The sequence below is a fragment of the Coffea arabica genome, chromosome 4e, assembly GCF_036785885.1.
Source record: "Coffea arabica cultivar ET-39 chromosome 4e, Coffea Arabica ET-39 HiFi, whole genome shotgun sequence".
Classification (NCBI taxonomy): domain Eukaryota; kingdom Viridiplantae; phylum Streptophyta; class Magnoliopsida; order Gentianales; family Rubiaceae; genus Coffea; species Coffea arabica.
The window spans coordinates 45138602-45161296 of NC_092317.1; the positions used below are offsets into that span (position 1 = coordinate 45138602).

Consider the following 22695-nt stretch of genomic DNA (forward strand, 5'->3'; position numbering starts at 1 on the left):
ATCTAATTCAAGGAGTGATTTTTTATTATAACGTTTGTCGACCCCCAAATTTGGACACGATTGGCGATTCTGAAATGGTTATCACAGAGATGCATGGGACCATGAGATCTGGAGACCCACACTGATGAGGTCGAGAGTCCAACGTTACAAGTTGAGCAAGTTAAGGTTCCACTTGGACCAATGACACGTACTCGTGCTAACAAAGTGAAAGAGTCATTACAAGCATTAGTGAGAGCCGTTCAGGATCAAGTTGGTGTTCCAAGGGCTATTGAAGGCATGGAGGAAGCACGAGTCATCAACGTGTTAGTGAATAAGGGTGAAGAAAACTCGAGCTAAGGAAGTCAAGAAGGTAGCTTGCGGGTTGCTCACCAAAACCCTAGTTCGCAAGCTTAGTCTCGGTCTCATTAGTTAGTTCGTTTAGAATGGTTGGCCGAATGTACTAGTGTTAGTCATTTGGTTAACTAGAGTTAGTTGATAGTTAGCAAATGAAATAAAGTTAAGATTATTGTCTTAACCGTAGTTAGGAATCAAGTGAACCTTGTTGGATTAGCCAAATTGGAATCCTAGTAGAATTAGGATGTTTAGTCGTTTCCTTTATATATAGGCCGAGACCACTTATGTAATTCATTCAATTATTATTCCAGAAATAAAAGAGAGAAATTCTCAAATTGCTTCCTTGAATCTTTCTTGAATTTCTTAGAGTGTAGTAGATCTAAGAGTTCAACTAACTTGTCAACTAAATATCACGTTTGGTTGTGTGGTCTTCTACCCTATACCAAGGTTTGTTATCCATGTGAACAATGGGTTGAGGTCTTCCGCTGTGTTCGTGTTCAAACCTTGATATCAATCTAGATCCTCGGGCTTGATTTGCTACGGGTGTTGTCACGGCGTTGGCGGGGTTCGTATCAGCTGGCATCAGAGCTAGTTGAGGTATCAAAGTTATATCCCTTGTTTATTGTTTCATATCTTGTTTTCTTGAGTTTCTAGTGTCTAGGGTTTCATCATTTCCGTTGCTATTCGTGTCTTGCCTTGTTGTCGTAATTCTAAAAAAATATATATATATTTCGGGGACTGTTCACCGATACTGTACACCGTCACTATTCACATACTGTTCATCGATACTATTCATCGTCACTGTTCATGTACTGTTCAGCTGTGGGTACTGTTCATCCGAACACAAAATCTGTTTTGTGTGTTATCTCTTTTCTGTTTTGTGTCTAGTTCAACAAAAAAAAAATCTTAGTTGTGGTTCATCGTTGGAGATCTGAACATACCTTGAATTGTTATCCCTTGTGTTGCAAGTTTAGACGGCTTTAAGCCAAATTCATCATTTTCTTGACAATTTTGAATCAAGATTAGGAATTCTTGAAGTTCTTGGTTGAATAATCGTCAATCTTGAAGTTCTTGAAAACCCTAAGATTGGTTCTTGAGATTCTTGAAAATTCTTGGGAAACAAAGTGGGCTATCCAAGGGTTCTTGAAACTTTTCTCGAAATCCTTGAAAATTAGTGGGAACTAATTCTGAAATCTTGAAGTTCTTGGGCTGGTCTAGGGATTTCTTGACCGAAGTTTGAATCCCAAATCATACAAAGACTATTGGGTTCACACTTGTTCTTCACAACACCAAAATTCGAAACCCTAGTTCCAATTTCGGGTTTGCTGCTTGATAAAAAAAAAGGGGAAACATCAGCAACTTAATTCATATAAATCAGTTTTAGGAACCTTATTCTTGAGCCTTGCATAAAAAAAAAAAAAAAAAAAAAGCCAACAGCAAGGGAACAAAATAACCAACCACCTTCAAGTTTCCAAAACGTGGTCGGTTAGGGATTCTTGAGCCAAATCAGTTGCCAATCTTGATCTTGACCTTAAATTTCATGGGAACCATCAAATAGGAAGTCTAATCCTTGTTTCCAAAGGATTAAGGAAGAAAAGTCAGCCTTGGGTTTCCAAAACAGTCCAACCGCAACACAAAGTCCCTTTTCGGATTCCATCTTTGCAACCGTTGGGGAATTTCTATCCAATCATTAATTCTGGAAATTTTCGTGCATAATTAGGTCAGTTTTAAGTGTCATTATGAGTCCTCTAAGTGTCCATTTACCTCTGATTTTAATTCATTTAAATTTGATTAATCCAGTTCTAGTTTCTTACGTGCCAAATTTCCACTTTGAATCTTGTTGAGTCATTTGTTCTAGTTAAATTCCAGCCTGTTTTAAGTCAACTTTTCGAGTTCATTAGCTTCCTTGAGTCAGTCTTTTATCCTCTCAAAACATCTTCCAAGTTAGTCATGTTCACGTGGTTCCATTTGACAAGTTGATTGTTCACTTGGAGAAACTCTAAGTGCTTCAAGACGAGCATTCAAGAGCTTTGAGAATTACTTAGTGAGACCAATAGAGGGATTGTGTGATACACGAGTAGAGGGTAAACACGTGAGAAAGAGTGTGAGGATACATATATACTTGTTCTTTTTTTTGCCACTAACCTTTTGCAGGGTACCTAAAACATGTCAAGTGGAGATGAGAAATCGTACTTTGACCCAAAGCTTAACAATGAAGCTTTGATAAACCAATTCAAGAGGTTGTTGCGTGAAACCATGGAGCCAATCCAAGATAGACTCGAAAGATTGGAAAGTTCTCAAGGTCACTCCAAGACCATTAATAGGAAAACTCCATCTCGTGAAAATTACGACTCAAATAGTGAGGAGGAGGAGTTGATCCAGCAGCCTAGGAGGGAACAAAAGAGATCCGACGATGCCCTTAAAGAAGTTAAGATCAAAATTCCAACCTTTCAAGGAACTTCGGATCCAGCCGTTTACTTGGAGTGGGAGCAACGGATTGAAATGGTGTTCGAGTGCCAATATTATACGGAGGAGCAAAAGGTGAAACTAGCTACCTTTGAATTCACCGACTATGCTATGGTTTGGTGGGATCAAGAGCGAACTAGTAGGAGAAGATGTAGAGCACCAGCCGTGAGCACGTGAGAGGAGTTGCGGACCATCATGAGGAAACGGTTTGCCCCCAACCATTATTATAGAGATCTTCATCAAAGATTGCAGACCATGGTCCAAGGCAATTGAAGTATTGAAGACTATTATAAGGACATGGAAACCACTATGCTCCGAGCCGACATCATCGAGGATTGAGAAGCTACTATGGCCCAATTTCTCAATGGTCTAAGGCCCAAAATTGCTGAATTAGTGGAGCTGCAAAATTATGTGGAGATTCAGGAGTTAGTGGACAAAGCTTCCAAAATTGAGAGGAGGCAAAAGAGGAGGGGTACCAATCGATATAACAACAATTCGGCAACCTCTTCATAGAAGACAAATCTACCCAAAAGGGAGGAAAAGGGTCCAGCCAGCATGACCAAACCAACTACTAAACCCGAGATGCATAAGGGAGGTCCAAAGACGAATCATGAGCTACCAAGCAGCGAAACCATGACATAAAATGTTTTAAATGTCAGGAAATCGGTCATATTCAGTCTCAATGTCCTAATCGACACACCATGATTCTTCTTTATAGTGGTGAGGTAGTGACAGATGATGAGAAGGAATACAAAAACATGCCACCTTTGTGTGAAGATAGTGATGACTCTGTGGAAGAAATTGTTACTAGTGATGCTATTGGGGTCACTTTGGTAACTATGAGGGCATTAACAACTCAATCCAAAGTGGATGAGGCTCAGCGAGAGAATATGTTTTACACATGCTGTTATGTGAAAGACAAGACGTGTAGTTTAATCATTGACTCTGGGAGCTGTACAAATGTCGCGAGTGCCTTAATGGTGGAAAAATTAGCACTTCCCACTTTGCGACATCCTCTTCCCTATAAGTTGCAGTGGTTGAATGAGAGTGGGGAAGTACGGGTGACAAAGCAAGTTGTGATACCATTTCGTATCGGCAAGTATGAGAATGAAGTCCTTTGCGATGTAGTGCCGATGCATGCTTCCCACATATTGTTGGGAAGATCATGGCAATATGATAAGAAAACCAGCCATGATGGATTCACCAACAAATACTCATTCATACATAATGGCCGAAAGGTTACACTTGCACCCTTGTCCCCTCAACAAGTTCAGGAGGATCAAGCAAGGTTGCAAAAGGAACATGAACTTGTGACTGCCCAACGAGCTAAAGAGAAGGCCGAAGGACAAAAAGCTAAGGATCCGGCCGCTAATGACAAGCAAATTGTCCTTCACGAGTCAGCCAAAGAAGGAAAGAAGCGGCAAAACCTGTTGGCCAAGTGCCGAGACATTAGAAGAGTATTATTGTCTAAGCAACCTATTTATGTGCTTTATTGTAAGAAAGTTCTTATAGTGACTAACAATTTGCTTGACCGGTTACCTTCTAGTGTGGTGTCATTGTTGCAGGAGTATGAGGATGTATTCCCCAAGGAGATTCCAAGCGATTTACCACCAATAAGAGGAATTGAGCACCGGATTGATTTCATCCCTGGAGCATCTTTGCCAAACAAATCGGTGTACCGGATGGGACCCGAAGAGACTAAAGAAATACAACGGCAAGTTGATGAGTTGCTTGACAAAGGTTGGACGAGAGAAAGCATGAGCCCGTGTGTCGTCCCTGTCATTCTCGTACCAAAAAAGGAAGGTACTTGGCGGATGTGTGTAGACTGCCGTGCTGTTAATAACATAATGGTAAAGTACTGTCATCCTATCCCTAAGCTAGATGATATGTTAGAAGAGTTACATGGTGCTATTATTTTTACAAAAATTGATCTTAAAAGTGGGTACCATCGAATTCGCATGAAAGAGGGCAATGAATAGAAGACAGCTTTTAAAACTAAGTGTGGTCTATATGAATGGTTAGTTATGCCTTTTGACTTGACTAATGCTCCTAGTACCTTTATGCGACTTATGAATCATGTACTTAGACCATTCTTAGGCAAATTCGTCGTAATTTAGTTTGATGACATCTTGATTTATAGCAAGAGTTTAAATGAACATTTGGAACATATAAGGGTTGTCCTTGATGTCTTGCGCAAGGAGCATTTATTTGCCAATCTTAACAAATGTACTTTTTGCACTGATCAGCTTGTTTTCCTAGGATATGTTGTTAGTGCACAGGGAATCCGCGTTGATGAAAGCAAGGTAATTGCAATCAACGAATGGCCAATTCCTAAAAGTGTAGGAGTGGTAAGGAGCTTCCACGGCCTTGCTAGTTTCTACCGATGGTTCGTAAAGGACTTTAGCACCATTGCTGCGCCTTTGGCAGCCATCATTAAAAAGGATGAGAAATTTCATTGGGGCATTGAACAAGATAAGGCGTTCCAACTCCTTAAACACAAACTAACACATGCACCCTTATTGTCCCTACCTAATTTTGACAGAACTTTTGAGATAAAATGTGATACTTCTTGTGTAGGGATTGGAGCAGTTCTAATGCAAGAAGGAAGACCAATCGCATATTTTAGCGAAAAATTAAACGGTGCTGCCTTGAACTACTCTACATATGACAAAGAGCTGTATGCGTTAGTACGTGCTTTGGAGACATGGTAACACTACTTACGGTCTAAGGAGTTTGTCATCCACACCGACCATGAAGCACTCAAGCATCTGAAAAGTCAACATAAATTGAGCAAAAGACACCTAAGATAGGTCGCATTTGTGGAGAAATTTCCCTATGTCATCAAGTACAAAACGGGCAAAACTAATGTCATTGCAGATGCATTGTCTAGGCGGTATACTTTGCTTACTGTACTTGATACAAAATTGCTTGGCTTTGATTTCATTAAAGAATTATTGACTGACCTTGATTTTTCTAGCATGTTTAAAACTTGTCAAGACGGAGGTCACGGTAAGTTTTTCATACATGAAGGTTTCTTGTTCTATCTTGATAAGTTGTGCATCCCAACTTGCTCCATTAGAGAGTTACTAACCCGAGAGGCTCATGGTGGAGGTTCAATGGGACATTTAAGTGTCACCAAGACTTTGGTTATTTTGAAGAAACATTTCTTCTGGCCAAGGATGAAGAGGGATGTTGAGAGGATTGTGTCACGTTGCATCACGTGTCACCGAGCTAAGTCTAAACTTCAACCTTTTGGTTTATATTCTCCATTACCTATACCTAGTGCACCGTGGGTTGACATTAGTATGGATTTTGTGTTTGGACTGCCTAGGTCTAAAAGGGGTCATGATAGTGTCTTTGTAGTAGTCGACAGATTCTCCAAAATGACACATTTCATCCCTTGTCATAAAACTGATGATACTAAGCATGTTGCTAACTTGTTCTTTAAGGAAATTGCCCGTTTGCATGGTATACCTAAGTCCATTGTTTCTGATAGAGATGTGAAATTCTTGAGTTTCGTTTGGAAAACGTTATGGGAAAAATTGGGCACAAAGTTATTATTTTCTACATCTAGTCATCCTCAAACTGATGGCCAAACGGAAGTGGTAAATCGTACCTTATCTACACTATTTAGGGCCATAATAAAAAAGAATCTTAAGTCATGAGAGGAATGCTTACCACATGTTGAGTTCGCATATAACCGTACTATGCATAGTGCTACTAAATACTCACCTTTTGAGATAGTTTATGGTTTTAACCCTTTGATTCCATTGGATTTGATGCCTTTACCATGTTCGGAGCATATTAATTTAGATGGAAAAAAGAAGGCAGACTTTGTCAAAACGTTGCATGAAAAGGCTCGAGCGAATATTGAAGCTCGCACAGCTCAATATGTCAAGCAAGCCAACAAAGGGCGACATCGAATGGTATTTGAACTTGACGACAGGGTATGGTTACACATGAAGAAAGAATGATTTCCAGCACAACGTCGAAACAAACTTCAACCTCGTGGAGATGGACCATTCCGAGTTCTAGAACGCATTAACGATAATGCTTATAAACTAGAACTCCCTGGTGAGTATGGTGTGAGCTCGACTTTTAATGTTGCTGATTTGAGTCCCTACCTTGCAGATGATGAGGTCGATTTGAGGATAAATCTTTCGCAAGAGGAGGGGAATGATGAGGTTGAGGGTCTAACGTTACAAGTTGAGCAACTTAAGGTTCCGCTTGGACCAATGAAACGTGCTCGTGCTAAGAAAGTGAAAGAGTCATTACAAGCATTAGTGAGGGCTGTTCAGGATCAAGTTGGTGTTCCAAGGGCTATTGAAGGCATGGAGGAAGCACGAGTCATCAACGTGTTAGTGAATAAGGGTGAAGAAAACTCGAGCTAAGGAAGTCAAGAAGGTAGCTTGCGGGTTGCTCACCAAAACCCTAGTTCGCAAGCTTAGTCTCGGTCTCATTAGTTAGTTCGTTTACAATGGTTGGCTGAATGTACTAGTGTTAGTCATTTGGTTAACTAGAGTTAGTTGATAGTTAGCAAATGAAATAAAGTTAAGATTATTGTCTTAACCGTAGTTAGGAATCAAGTGAACCTTATTGGATTAGCCAAATTGGAATCCTAGTAGAATTAGGATGTTTAGTCGTTTCTTTTATATATAGGCCGAGACCACTTGTGTAATTCATTCAATTATTATTCCAGAAATAAAAGAGAGAAATTCTCAAATTGCTTCCTTGAAGCTTTCTTGAATTTCTTAGAGTATAGATTTAAGAGCTCAATTGACTTGTCAACTAAATATCACGTTTGGTTGTGTGGTCTTCTACCCTATACCAAGGTTCGTTATCCACGTGAACAATGGGTTGAGGTCTTCCGCTGTGTTCGTATTCAAACCTTGATATCAATCTAGATCCTCGGGCTTGATTGCTATGGGTGTCGTCACGGGGTTGGCGGGGTTTGTATCACACGCAGTAGGTCATGGCCAAATATCTGTATTTCTGAATACGATATACAAGTCTTTTGAAGAAACAAAATGAACAATGAGGAATTAGAAATAAAAAAATAAAAAATAACAGAACAAAGAAGATCATTGTTATGCTTTGTTTACCCATGCAGTTAGAAATCCCAAACAAAGACCCCCAATTTCGTGCCCTAATCCATTACCAAAAAGAAGAATCCATTTTCCATTTCCAACTAAAGCCAAGTTTTAAATTATTCTGCAAATTGAAAGATACCTAAATAAATCAAGTCCAGCGCAAACTCACTAAAAAATTTCAATAAACGATCACATTTAACAAAAGAAAGAGGATTTTGTAAAAAGAAAAAAAGAAAAAAATCAGAAAAAAATTAACCTGAAAGCCAATGCAAAGGTGATTGGTGAGCGAAGGGCGGCTGAAGACGGGCTAAATAGACTGAAATTGCCGTAGCAACAACTAAGGAGGCCGACATGCTCTCCACAGCCAATGAGACTGCATTGGCAGGTACGAAGTTATTGTTGACTGTAAGTATTCCCAACCCGAAGAGATAATGAGCAGCACAAGCTTTTTGGTTTTAGGAAAGTTCGAGAGAGAGGAGAATGAAGGCTCTAGGGCTTTTTAAATGCTGAGAAGAAGGCGCGGCATGGCGCGATGAAATTAAATGTGGGATAATTTCACAAACCTCTCCTGAGGTTTTTGATAATTGCACTAACATCCCCCAAGGTTTTAAAACTTTCACTGACCTACCCTGACAGAGATTTAGGGCCCTTTACTTACATCAGCATAGCTGAAATTACCACTTTGTCCTATGAAGTTGGGACTAATAACTAACTTAAATTTGGGGAACAAATACATATGAATTAGTTAATTACATTTAACTAGAATAATAGAAATTTGATGTTTAATTAAGCTGATTAAAACTTCATTATAGAAAGGTGCCGATTGAGGAGAAATTTGGCACCATTTTTGTGACTAGTATGATTTGACAAGGATGATTGAATACTTTTCTAATATTGTAGCCATATAACTATAAGGGAAGAAATAGAGAATAAAAAAATAAAGAAAAATGAAAAAGAAGAAAAAAATGGAGATAAAGTGAAAATGTTGTTCATCTGTTGGGAGTGAAGCGACTTAAAGCAGAAATCAAAGTACGAATTTCCTTTTCATCTTAACCTACTACTACAAAATGTTCTTGTGAATCAATTTCAAGAAAACCAGTATGCTATATACAATATATCATGAACTGCTTTGCTTGATCAGTAGATTTTTGAGTTGGTAATAAAGCTAAATTCCTGTACTTCATGTATCCTGTTGTTATGTGTAGATTTATATGGTGAGGAAGGGATAATAGAAAGATATTAAGAGTTGATGTAAATGTTAACGTGTTGTTTTGAATCTTATGTTAAGTAAAAATTGTATTTTGTTGTTAAAAGATGTAGATGAATTCCATGATTCTCCCGTATGGCTTGAAGAAGCCATAATTTCTACTAAATGTTTTCACTATGAACTCTAAATGCAGCACAAAATAATAACTTTATATGTTCCCAAATATAACATGAATTTAGTTATATGAATTTACTCGGTACATGAATCATTGGAGTAGAACAATTTTTATTTACTTTCTCTTTTTTTTTCTTTTTTCTTTTTTTTTCTTTTTTTTTTTTACTTTTTTTTTTCTTTTTCGGAAATAAAGGACAATAAATAGATAACCCCTCTTAGAAAATATATAAGAATAATCAAAGGAGGAATATAACCTTTATCGACTATATCAATCACTTACTTGCAAAATTAAGTAAATAGAAGAAATCTCATTAAACATGTAAAATTATAGGCATAATTTTCCTCACTTTACCAAATATACTTTCTAAAATGTAAAAATTCTAATTGCATAATACTATTTCCAAGTTAAATGAGGACTAAACCTTCCAACATACATATAAAGTTTCAACATTTGGAAGAATATAAACATTTAAAGTTGGAACAAATTAGCCCTTTTTGAATGAAAATACAAAAATTTGAAGAACTTTTGGGCCATAGTGAAATATTGGAAAAGATTTTAGAAAAAGTTTTTTACAGAGTTTCTCCTTATAAATGGATGAAAACTCTGTGCCAACAAATCCAATTTCAAGCAAATTATTCACATGGCAAATAGTTCAAACATAATTCCAACATTTCTAAGCATTTAAATCCACAAAATATCATCACATGGCAAGTAAATGCAAGTTCAATACTTTCCTTCCAAAAACTTGACGGGTATTTTACATACGTGCAAGCTAAAAAATACCGAATTACACCCGTTCACTGCAAGTATACAGATCAACTAGTAGTTTAGGGTATATATCGGGTCGATCCCACAAGGAAGAGTGAACAATTACCGGTATTACTAAAGCTTCTCTATTATTTAGACTATCAATGAATTATAACAAATTTATCCTACTGAAATTATACAAAATGACAAATGAAAGCTCCTTAGGTTATGGTATCCCCAACTACTCATGCAAGTGCTATATTTGGATCATTAATTACTACATCTAGGCTAATTATGGTGAAATTTCCTTATGCATTTGAATCCTACTTTCGTAGTGAATCAATTATACTTATAACTAATTCATACCTATTCTCATGGTTATGAAATTAGCTACAAGTTCATTTCTTCAGTGAAATTACATGAAATGAATCACTAAAAACCACATAGGTGCACCTCTACTTTCGTGAGTGTACTCCCTATGTTTAGCACTTCTTGAACTAGTGTTAAGTCTCAATTTTCATTGCAGAAATAACACCTTAGATAATCACAATCAATGGTACCAGATTAATCATGATTTAAGAAGCCAAAGTGCTAAATAACTTGCTCAAATCATAGCAGTCAAATAACCAAATAATAAACACTAACAATTATAGAAAGTTCAACCAAACCCAAGGCTTAAACTTTAGATACACATATTAAACACAAAATCCAGAACTTGTATATTAACTAAACTTGGAATCAAGTACAAAAGATAAAGAGTTTGGAAGGAATACAACCCTTGTCACATGAGCTTTCTTCCTTGCCTTCTTCATCCTCCATCTTCATCCTAATCTAGATAATAAACAAGAATGGACAGACTATACTACACTATACTAAGCTAAACTAACGCTAGAGAGATGAAAGAGCTACATTTCTGCAACTTCAAACTTTCTCCCGTAGCTCACTCTCTATTTTCCTGCTATGAACTCCCCATCCCCTTTTTGCAATGAATTTTGCTCTTTTATGATGAAAGGTGGTCAAGAAATGAGGATTACATCTCCCTTTTACAGCTGGGAATGTTTCTCACATGTCTAGCATCCAATGTGAGTTGGTGGAGGTGAAATTGAGTTTTACGCGTACAGAGCAGCCTTTTCTGACCAGTGATCCGAGCTGCTACAGTACCTCGGATCCGTATGGATCCGAGCTCGGATCCACTAACCCAGAAACAACCGAGGGTTCGGATGAATAGTGGATCCGAGTGTGGATCACTTGCTCTGTTTTTGGCCCAACTTCAACCAATCTTTTCTTGATGTTAGAGGCTGAACCAGCTCATGTCTAAAACACGAAAGTTGTAGCCTTTTGAGTTATCTTTCTAATGCATCAAGAATCACCTCATTTGGATCTGTGTAGGCTGAGATATGACTGCAATACCCTTGCCTGCTCATTGCCCTGTTCCAGCTTCGACCAGTAGAAATTTGCTATTGTAATTCGGCATTTTGACCTGGAAAACCTTCAAAATGGATTTAGATGTCTTCACCAAAGTTGTAGATCTATCTCTTATCTTCAAATGGGTTCAAGAATCATCCCAATCCGATCATTGTAACTCAAGTTATAGCCGAAATACGAAAATGTGTCAAAACTGTCAAAATACACAAAATCCAAGTAAAAAGTGATAAAAACCTCATTTAATCACTTAAAAACATTTATTCACCAATTATAGCCAAAATGATTCATATTCTTCCAATAATATAACCAAAGTGACTAAAAATAATATAAAATGTCATACAATTATTACGTAAATTAGTCACTTATCAACAGTCCCCATGGTTTGTCAATTTCCTCGACCAAGCCCTTGTTGACTCGATTCAATTAACTTCCCATGAAGTTTGAGCTCAAGGTTAACAAGAAGGTCGTTGGATACACCTCCAAACGACATCAGGTCAAGCACAGTAACAATTTCTAGTCTATACAGTAAACAATCACACAGGCAAGAGAACGAGTAACAGGTTCAAGTAACAGGTACAAGCACATACAGTGACTCGACAAATAAGCAAGAGAGACGAGTGTGATGAAGTACACCCTCGTCTCGTCCAGAATTAAGCAGGTATTACAGTCAATCAAGTCACATTTTGCAAGTACAGGTAAAACAGTTAAGCAACAAATCATGCGAGTGGTACACTCACCAGTTCAAGCAAGGATAATTTCAAAAGTTTCCTCCCAAGAAATGCCCTTGACCGCCGACACGTCCTAAGAACAACCACGAAACAATTGAGACTCGATTATGAGTCGTACCTATTCAATAACTACTAATGCAAGGCAAAATAGAACTTGGGAGTGAAAATAAGTAACAATTGGTGCAAGGGTATAAACGACCCCAAAACCTTTCATTTCTACTCAAAATCAACCCAACTCAAAGGAATCGCGTAGCCCTAAAATTTTGGACAGCATGCCCTTTGTATTTCGCTATATTCCAGCCATTTATGGCTTCATTTTTTTCCTCAACTCAGCCCAATTCAACACATAAATAAACTTAATACAATAGCTCTTCAACTAGGCTCAAATTCATCCAAATACAAGTCAATTCTAGCAATGCACGCATCAAAATCAAAGCTGGAAACCAGTTTTAATGATGAATGGCTAAGTAGCAGGTTTGATATCTCTCGGCGTTTTGGCCACAACTGAAGTTACACTTATCGGATTGGGGTAAATTTTATGGTGTTTCGAAACTAAAACATATACCTACATTTCCTATGAAGACATCGACACCCAGATTTGCATTTTCAAGGTCAAAAATCGAAATCTCAGAGAAAACAGAAAACTGTCCGTGAAATAGGGCATTTGGGCAGTCAAGGGTATTTTAGTCATTTCAAACTATATAGTGCTCCGATTGAGCTGAAATTTTACAGGCAGATAGTTAACTCAATTTCCTACAACTTTCTTGTTTTGAACAAGAGCTGATTCGACCTCTAACATGGACGAATATGAAGGTCAGAAACAGGGCAGATTCAATTCTAAATGGAAATCCTAATCTGAAATTTATACATACAAGCTGAAATTCTTTGTAGACAAGTAAACCTAGCATATAAAAGCTCAATATTACATATAAAAAATCTATCAATCCAAAGCCAATCATTTCTCATCACTTAAAGGCAGAAAAATCACCATAAAACTGAAAATTCCATAATACTACTTCAAACTATGAAATATTCTCATAAAACTACCAAAACTACAACCTTAAGCCACTAATTTGAACTTATTAAAAGCAAAGAGGGAGCTTCTTAGCAAGTTACCTTGGAACCTCAAGAAAAATGGTAGCTTAGTACTTCCTCCTCCAAAATAACTCCACAACTACCTTGGAGACTACCTTGGCTAGCACTTTTATGGAGTGATTTGCAAAAGTTATGGTTGAGATTCAAGATTGAAGCAAGAAATTGTAGTGAAAGATGAAGTCTCTCTCTCTTTTCTCTCCCTCAAAGTTTCGGCCACTCTTGAAGAAAAATCAAGATGATTTTGGTCAAAATGTGATATTTAGTAAAGGTGAGAAATTGGTCAAAGTCCAACATCCATTGCTTTCTTGACAAATGTCGTCCTAGGGTTTAAACCTCATCCTTTTGTCTACCAATAGTTAATTTATCTAGTTAACTTCTAATTATCTCCTAGCACCTTGTAAAATATAATCTCCCTTTATGCAAAACTTCACTTAATCGTCAAATTTCATCGCACTAATCGCACTAGCGGGTTCCACGTCCTTAATACACTTCCAAATTAACCTGAACTAACTTATACTAGAAAAATGTTTTAAAAACTATATTCACTTATAAAATATCTAGAAAATTAAGGTAGTAAAATAAAATAAAGAAAATGTATGAAAATAAATAGAATAAAATGATATAAAATAAGGGAATTTTACGGGTCCTCACACTATATTTCATGAATATTTGTGTTAGAAAATGAACGTATCTTTGTATTCAAGTACCAGATTAATTTTTGAATTACAATATTATTCATTAAATATGAAAAGTGTACGAAAAATTTGACAGATATTCTTGAAATTAATTATTAGATTTTTATATGATTAAAAACCCAAATCTATATGCCTGTACTCAATTAAATACCAAATATGCAAAAATATATTTTTTCCATGAAAAAAAATTAACTTCAACAGACCAAAGAAAAGTTGCAGAATATATATATATATATATGCACACACTTATATGTATGTATATGTGTGTGTACATACATTTCAACAAAACAAAGAAATAGATGCAAAGTCAAAATATTATTATTAACTGGGGCCTCAAGCACCATGTGAGATAGTTCTCTCACATAATTGTGTTGTCATTTGGTAAACCTTTGTTACAGGGGATAACAAAACTACCAAAAATTAATGACCACATCAACTATAGACTATAGTGTTAAGATTTAATTGTCACAACCCGATGAAAGAAACGAACATGCTCCTGAAGAATGAATAATCGACACATACGTACAACTGTGCCATTCTTCAAGCAAACCAAATGGCAATACTTCGCCAAACGGATAGTAATCCGACAGTAATCAACCAGGCGTGAACCCGTTTGGATTGCATTTTCCGTCATTTTCCATGAAAAAATTACTATAGTGATTTGATGTATGTGAGGGGAAAATGTAATAGGGAAATGTGACCACGGAAAACGACGTAATTTTTCGACGGAAAATGGCAATTCAAACAAGGCTATCTCAACATAGACAACCAAATAACAATCTGAACAATACCGTTATAGATTGACCGTCCATACGTCTTTTCTAGTTTCAGCTTTTGCACAAGTATAATAACTTAATGAGTAAATCTTATATACACTGACAGTATATATACTATTACAGTTGGATATACAATCCATATGCAAAATTTGAGTTTCAAATTCAAATTTTGAATTATGTGTTATACATCTAATGGTGAAAGTGTATATACTATCAGTGTATAAAAAATTAATCCTAAACTATCCAACTTGTTCACTCTAAGAAAGCGCAACTAAATAATATATCATGAAACATGCACCTAGTGAGCCATATATTATTCATTCTAAGACATAACTAATTATGATTCCACAATCAAAACCAACCTCAAATGATCTCGATGAATTCTCTGTGTCAAGTGAACTAGCAACATTGTGATTGATTCCTAGGGTTGCTTCGGCTAGCTAGAGGATTGAAAAGCGTGGAGAGAATTAATATGCTAATGTTAAAAGAGAAGATGATGCATAAATATATAAATTGAATTTTAAATTTAAATTATGCATAATTATCGTCTATTCAAAAGAAAAGTATTACTTGCCAAAAGAAAAGGAAGATGGAAAGGAAACGTGGCTTTGTAGTTCTAATGGGTATCACGATTTGGAATGAAGATAAAGTTTTAAGGGCAATTTTGGAATCCAAATATAAAAAGAGACTTACCTTGGAGTGCCTAAAACTAAAGATAGAATGATAATATTATTGTCATTTGCCTTCAAATTTCTCTCACATGTGAAAAATGCAAAACAAATACAAATACAAGAGAGACAATTGCACAAACCATCCATAATCTGAAGAAACATGATCTAAAATTTCATTACTTGTATATTGCACCACTTGCTACATCACCCATTATTGTCTTCTATTTGATTTTGGTCAATAATCTATACCAACTATGATAAATCAAGTACTCCATGACCACATCCATTTAACCCAAATAAGTACATTTATTCTTGATAATATAAGCTCAAGGTTCCAAATCGAACTTTCTAATCCCTCTAGCTTTTTTAATGCAACAACTTATGGCCAAAATTGTTATCACATAATACATATATCTGCAGAAGACATAATCTGGATGGTACAAAGTGGAAATTATACATATCTTGTTTCATATTTTTCAGCATTGAATCAGATGAATGCATACAGTCACCGTAAACAGCAGAATGAGCAGCCTGAACCACAACTAAAAACTTGAGATCCCCATCTAATAGCCTGCCTCATTGTCATCCTAGACCAATATCATTTAGGACTCTCTTGCAGACAGGATGACAAGATATCAATAATCGAAGCGAAACAAATAATAATCTAAGTGAATTTACTTTTTTTTTAATTCAAAATTTACCCTTATTTTCAAATGGTAAGATTGAAAAATATGTGTTAAATTTGAAATGGTAACTCTAATTTTGGGACATTAATAAAGTAGAAACATGACATTAAAAATGGGCAGAAGGAATAACATTTATTTGATTTCAGTGGAAGGAGAGCAGATGGGCAATCATTTATCTAAATGATATATTTTGTCAATTTATATGAGGAAGAATGAATGTAGAAAGTGGAAAATTAAAATCTCAAGCAGAATGTAGTGTGTATGGGTTTAAATGCATTAGTGTATTCACAAAGCATAGGCTCTAAGTTTTTTGAAGGAGTGTGGGCTTTAACTTTAATGCAGGTAGTGCATATATGGAGTTTGAACTTTAATAATCAGGGATTAATTTAAATTTTTTTTTTATTCTTGAAATTCAAATTTAGGAGCGAACCCACCAATTTTTGCTATAAATTTAGAGTAAACCCAAGTAGTGCTTCTTGTATTTCTCCCAAATTTGGTGTAAATTGTAGAAGGTACCCAGAGAATAAAAGTTTGCAAGGTAACTGGCCATTGGGGTTACAGGCTTGTTGCTTTATATGTTTTGGTTGAAGTCAACTTACACATTTTACCAAGTAAATAACATGTTGCAAGACATTTTGTTTGTGTCATAATTAGGTCAACTCATTTGTGATACAATTTTTTTTTGGTCTTGTGTTTCAATCAAAATTTTTTGAAGTCGTGTTCATATCATGTTATCACGCCTAATATGAAATTGTCACCTTTACTTTTCTCAATTCGAGAAACAATCCATTGAAATTTTAAAAGAAGTTGCAAGAAACTAATATTTATCACAATGAAATGTATCCTGTTAATCTTTTTAACATAGAAAGTACGACAAGGACAAGGAGAATAAAGAATAAATATCTTGAAATTGATCTACGCTCATTAAAAGAGACTATATTTTTAAAGATTGGCTCATACGACTATCTATTTCCTTCAAAAAAAAAAAAACCACTAAGCTAAAAAGAGAAGCAAATTAATTTCGAACCAAATCCTGAAAAATACGATCTGTAAACATGCAAATGTAAGAGCAATTGTTTATTGTCTCAATGTTGAATATTTTTTGTCCTTCGAGGAAACAGAAAAATCACTAGCAAATATATTTATTTCCTCAATACTTCCTTTGGGCCCGAAATTGCTGCAAATTTGCTCACAAAGTCCATAACATTAGTCAACTTTCTTTCGGTTTTGGGCCTATTAGTAATTTCCTGATTTTCTCTCTGAATATCAGAAATGATGGCCGGGGATTCTTCCGTCTCTGATGCAACAGAAGGAAACGAAGATGAATTGTTGAAACCCAAATCTAAGAATTTGTCAACAAGTCTACGGTTCAAATGGGAAGAAGAGGCCAATCGCCAGGGAAGCTGGTCGATGGTACTAATCAAGGAAAACCACCAAGAGGATTCCTGTTCCCTCATTTTCCCTCCGAGCCACCACGAAAACCTGCACGTTGTCGGAAAGTCATTGACCCCATCGAATTCTCCTCCCTCTCCGTTATTGCCATCGTCGACTTCAGCGTCGGATTTGTCATCTGAAGTAAATAACGATTCCAATGATGATGATGATGATTCATCGTCGACGACTTTGTTCTCGCCGTCGGATTCGAATCGTCCGTCGGGCCCAGATTCAGATTCCCCGGTGCCAACACCGAGGTTGAGGAGAAGGGATGCGGGTGACGTGCCGAGCTGGGTGAATGTTGGATTGGAGGTGTTTTATTCTAAGATCAGAGGTGCAGTTGGGACGTTTCGTTTTCCGGTGAAGGTACCGGCATTTACGGTGGCGGCGATGGTGGTGGGAATTTTATACTTTGGTTGGCGGAGAAGGCGGAGGAGCATAAAGCAACGGGATAGGGATCGTTTGGTTCGAATTATTAGAGAAAAAGATGAGGTTTGTTTTTTTTTGCTGGTAAAGTGTTTGATAAAATGCCTATAAGAATTTTAAGCTGCATTTCTCATTTGAAAATTTGTTATATATATATTTTTTTGATGGATTTGTTTTTCTATCTTTTGGTGGCAGAGAATTGATCAATTATTGAATCAGATAGCTCGGATGAATAATGTGTTGTTGGCGCTTCAGAGAGTTCCTGCTGCATCCAATCATCCCTCATAGGGGTGGCTGTTTGGACTGTGAAGAAGAATGGGGTCTATTCACAGGTCTTAAGTCTAATCTAGTTTAGCATGAGGAAGATTAGAAGAATTGGAAACCAATTTTTTGTTTGATTTCATGTGTCTGGAATTTAATGCTAGTGAAGTAAGTTTGGTTTTACTAGTTTTGTTCCCCAATGAAATGAGATAGTAACTTGACCGATTTCTCTGTCCCAAAATGATATGCCATTCTTGCCATAATTTGATCATGCAACATGATCAAAAGAATAGACCGTTCTGCCATAATGTAAGAATGACTGGAAAGTCTAGAGTATATGATACTGATACAAAGTGAGGGGATAAATGGAATGAATTACTAGAACATATGAATATGATACCAAATCACTAATCAAAGTGACCTCAACGACAATTAACTTCTTCATACATGCAAAGCTATATTCGAGTGCTACGAGTGAATAATTTGATGCTTCTCTTCACCTAAATGCATACTTTCAACCTTTTTTTTTGTGTATAAAAATGGATGCTGCTTCTGCAATTCCAAAGAGCAGAGAGCTGCAGTGGTGTCTTTTTCTAAAGGAGAGCATATGTCCTCATGATTCAGGTAACCGCTTTGAGAAGCATTGCATCATTGGTTTGGCTAACAATTGGAGCAACAACCAGTGCTGTCTTTCCAGTTGCCTCGATGCCCAAAATTTGTCATCATCCTGTAGATGCTACCAGCTCCAAAAGTAGCTTTAGAAAAATTAACAACAAACTTGACACTTTTCATCACCTTAGAACAATCTACACAACAAATGGCAGCATGTGCCATCACTGAAATGTAAAGATAATCTTTTGGTGCTGCTTAAATTTGATGGTCGGCCTAAACAAAGTTGAATTTTCCATTCCTTTATCTTCAGTACAAAATCATTGAATGATCAATATGAAACATAGCAGCCAACAAAAGAAGAACGTCAAAGGGGAAAAGGAGGATACACGTATCGATCAATTGTTCAAAGAAGCCTTGTGAATGATACACCATCTTTGATTTTCTTGCCTAGCAAAGAATTCAATAAAATCCAACGAATTGCAGATCATACAAGTATGCTGCCACAGGGCAGCTCAGGGAGGTTAACACCGTCAGCTATACTGCTTGAGACCCTCTGGACAATCCTACCCGTTTAAATACTTTCATTGTAGTTTTTCCAACTGGAGGTTGTCTTAATACAGCTCGGAAAGGTCTACTCTATCTTTCACGAAAATGGATAAAAACTAAAAAGATAAAATCTTCGTTTTCGGATCTTGGAAGTTCAAAAGGGGAAATTTCTATCACCATTCTTTTGGCTTTACAAAAACAGTGTAATAAGCACAATTCCGCCAGCATGTCGCATCGTGACATCCATTCCATGATCCCCATACAAGTATAGCATCTTCAACCTGCTCCTCTTTTAGAGTGACACAGACACACTGCAAAAAGTGACAGATGCCCTCAAGATTTAGAGCAAATTAAAAAGCTGCTATGCAATGCAAACATACATATCCAATTCCCACTAAAAAATAGTCAGTCAATTGCAAAGAGATCGAGCAATGGAATGGGGAAGGGATGAAGCTCCAGTGAATGCGCCAATGAAAATAGAACCACTTATCAAGTATCTGGTTGAAGAAATTGTTGCAGTAAAGACACTTCTGAAACTAAAATAAAAAGCCAAGAAAGAAGAATAAGGTACATCCCATGACAGTTGCCATAATTGCAGTTGTACATTACAAGAAATCATATCTAAACCCACATGAAATAGCACATGTAAGTTTAGACTTTGCACTCAAGGTAACTAGCATTATGAACTCCAATACTCGCAAATCTTATTCCTTACAATCCAGACAAATTCCACAATTTTGACACCAACTATCTATTATTTGGACAAAGAAACTAACAACTAAAGAACAATTTACATTGGAATGGGTAGTACTCATAAAAATGTTACATGCCTATATGGTAGATGATTACTAATAAGATTAGAGTTACTATGTAAGACCAGGATCCTCACATATAGAGGGTAAAACAACAATCAGACAATATAATAAGCTAATCTGCAATTCATTGTTGCTCAAGACAAAGGACCATACAGGCTGAACAACAAACAAGGAAGCCAATCTATGACTGCAACTAAATATATAACATGAATTTAGTTATATTTATAACATGAATTTTAGCATCATCTCATAAATTCATGTTTTAGTAAATTCATGGGCAGATTTTCCAATAAAATCAAAGCATCATCTTTGTTAAAATCAGACATCTCATATTCTCAAGGAGGAAGTTGGAGAAACCATTCATCCCGCAAAAAATAGCATAAGAAGATGGTAACCTTTCAAAGACATAAGATCCAAAGGTTTCAAGTGTTATCTACATACTATACTTCATCTCATTCACTGTTTTCTATTGTTTGTCTTAGCATCCAGTTACCAAACTTTCCATGTTACAAGCCCTCAGACTGAAACAATCAACGAATCATCTCTGACCAAACAAACAAGATATACAAAGTTTTGCATCACTAGTTAGTGAAAATCACCAGAAATACATCATACCAATTCAAGGAATTTCGCTTTGCCAATTCAACAACATAATCAATAGCTCTAAATACTCAAACATCAGTAAAAAGCTAACTAAGAAGCAATAACCTTTAGAAGATTAAAGAAACAAGCATCCAATGGAGAGACAAAATAGAATCAGCTTTATTTCCAACTGGATCGACGCCAAAACTACATACCTATAAATTCTTCCAGATGGAACACACTAGCCACGGGATCAACTGCTATGCTGCCTTGAATGTCGGATATCAAACTGATCTACAGACACCAGTGGAGTAACAGTTTCATTTCTGATCCTCTTAATATTAGGGCTCACCAAGCCCCTATGCTTAAAACCATATAGCTTCAAAACTTGATTATCTGCAAAATTGAAAGCCCTCTCCATACTTTTCAAACACCGCTCAGCTGGATAGTCCCCATAGCTCCCACAAGGCTTACACCCGACAAAATGTGTAACAAAAGGCCACCTCTCATCTCCCAATCCCTGATGATACTTCTCAATCATCTCCTCAAACCGATCCACCAACCCCGCCCAATAACCATGCAAATAATACGAACTCTCAACAAACACCTTATCCATCAACTGTTTCTTCTTTGTAATCAACAAGTATATCAAAGCAGACTGATCGTCTGCCTCAAACTTTGGCCTACCCTTCAAATTAGCCGTCAAAATCTTCCCGGCCTCATCACGAACAGACCCTTTAGGCCCCATTGGTGCCCAAGCATCCAACAAATCCAGAGACCACTGACTATTCCTGAGCAAAAAGCTACCCGTATTCAATGCAATCCAAGACTTCTGCTCAAACAACAAATCCTCATACCCATGAACAACCAAATTATGCTCATTATACTTAGCAACCGGGATTTCGAACGCCATATCAGTAAACAAAGCATCACTATCCATCCACCAAATCCACTCTATCTCAGGATGAGACAACATCAACCTCCTAATCAAAGGCAATTTTGACCAATATCCCGCCATTTCCTTATCAAACTGTGCCATATTATACACAATCTCAATCCCATGAATCCTACAATAGTCAATTTTATTCTTGACTGCCTTTAACAAATAATGATCCCCAATTGCATTGTCACAAGGGTTGGGAGGGGAGCCAGTAACAAGCAAAATCCGAGGCTTACCATTGACAAAATTCGGAAATTCGGGGTTTTTCGACAGCCATACCTTTCTTTGCTCGTCCCAATTTGTAATCTTCGGTCCCAGCGAATAGGTCCCATTAGAATTATCATCAACAACCACCACCTCATCATCCACCGTCGAAGTTGGGTCATTCGGATCAACCGGATCATCGTCGGACCGGATCTCTGCAAGGATGCGGTTAATATCCTCCATCATTTGCTCCTTCTCCGCCTCAGCTTCGGTGGAAACCAAGTTCCCAAATCCAATGGTGCCACGCAGCACCAAGATTGTCACAAACCCACATAGAATCGTGATCTTTATATTGTTAAAAGTTTTGGAGATCTGCCTCCCGCGTGGGACTACCGAGGAGGAGAGGCTTCTACCTCCTCCTCCGCCGCCATTCGCGGTGGCAGCGGCTGCTGTCGTAGGAAGCGTCCCTGGTCTTTTCTGAGGTGTAAAATTGCTCTCTTGGCCCATCAGTTAATTTACACCCAACCAAACACACCCTTAGTTGGATTTCTTTCTTTTCCCTTCCAATGAGCTGAAATTTTTTCTGTTTCTCCCAGAATTTCTTGGGGTTTAGAGCAGAAGAAGAAGTAGAGGAGGTGCTGGCCTGGAGCTGGCCGGCTGCTGGTGGTTTCTTGGAGTTAACTATTACTGTGTGAGTGCGTGTTTTTTTTTCCCTTTTTTTTTTCTTTTTTTGGGAGCACCGACGTTGATTGATTGAATCTGAGGAATTTTATGTAATTGT

General features: G+C 37.0%; 3 protein-coding genes across 3 annotated transcripts; 2 read left to right on the forward strand and 1 right to left on the reverse strand.

Annotated features, from left to right (window-relative positions):
• Positions 1–2499: 2499 nt before the first annotated feature.
• On the forward strand, positions 2500–7190 carry LOC140005639 (uncharacterized). Its single transcript, XM_072046659.1, has 5 exons — positions 2500–2964; positions 3459–4649; positions 5046–5506; positions 5690–5808; positions 6781–7190. Exons 1-5 carry the CDS (start codon positions 2500–2502, stop codon positions 7188–7190), a joined length of 2646 nt encoding a protein of 881 aa, XP_071902760.1.
• Positions 7191–17264: 10074 nt separating this feature from the next.
• LOC113742568 (uncharacterized) lies at positions 17265–18440 on the forward strand. The gene is made up of 2 exons (XM_027270431.2): positions 17265–18020; positions 18150–18440. The coding sequence occupies exons 1-2, from the start codon at positions 17367–17369 to the stop codon at positions 18240–18242; spliced, it is 747 nt and encodes a 248-aa protein (XP_027126232.1). The 5' UTR covers positions 17265–17366; the 3' UTR covers positions 18243–18440.
• Positions 18441–19196: 756 nt separating this feature from the next.
• On the reverse strand, positions 19197–22654 carry LOC113742567 (probable xyloglucan 6-xylosyltransferase 5). The gene is made up of 2 exons (XM_027270430.2): positions 20986–22654; positions 19197–19684 (listed from the first exon to the last, which is right to left on the reverse strand). Exon 1 carries the CDS (start codon positions 22419–22421, stop codon positions 21024–21026), a length of 1398 nt encoding a protein of 465 aa, XP_027126231.1. The 5' UTR covers positions 22422–22654; the 3' UTR covers positions 19197–19684; positions 20986–21023.
• Positions 22655–22695: the final 41 nt, after the last annotated feature.

What these genes read in the sequence shown, in the direction of transcription:
- LOC140005639 (XM_072046659.1), top strand. Translation starts at nt 2,500, where the DNA reads ATGTCAAGTGGAGATGAGAAATCGTACTTTGACCCAAAGCTTAACAAT. An exon ending in GAAGATGTAGAGCACCAGCC is followed by an intron (nt 2,965 to 3,458) that starts GTGAGCACGTGA and finishes TTTAAATGTCAG; the next exon opens with GAAATCGGTCATATTCAGTC. An exon ending in GTGCTGTTAATAACATAATG is followed by an intron (nt 4,650 to 5,045) that starts GTAAAGTACTGT and finishes TGCACTGATCAG; the next exon opens with CTTGTTTTCCTAGGATATGT.
- LOC113742567 (XM_027270430.2), bottom strand. Translation starts at nt 22,421, where the DNA reads ATGGGCCAAGAGAGCAATTTTACACCTCAGAAAAGACCAGGGACGCTT.
- LOC113742568 (XM_027270431.2), top strand. Translation starts at nt 17,367, where the DNA reads ATGATGGCCGGGGATTCTTCCGTCTCTGATGCAACAGAAGGAAACGAA. An exon ending in TTATTAGAGAAAAAGATGAG is followed by an intron (nt 18,021 to 18,149) that starts GTTTGTTTTTTT and finishes TTTTGGTGGCAG; the next exon opens with AGAATTGATCAATTATTGAA.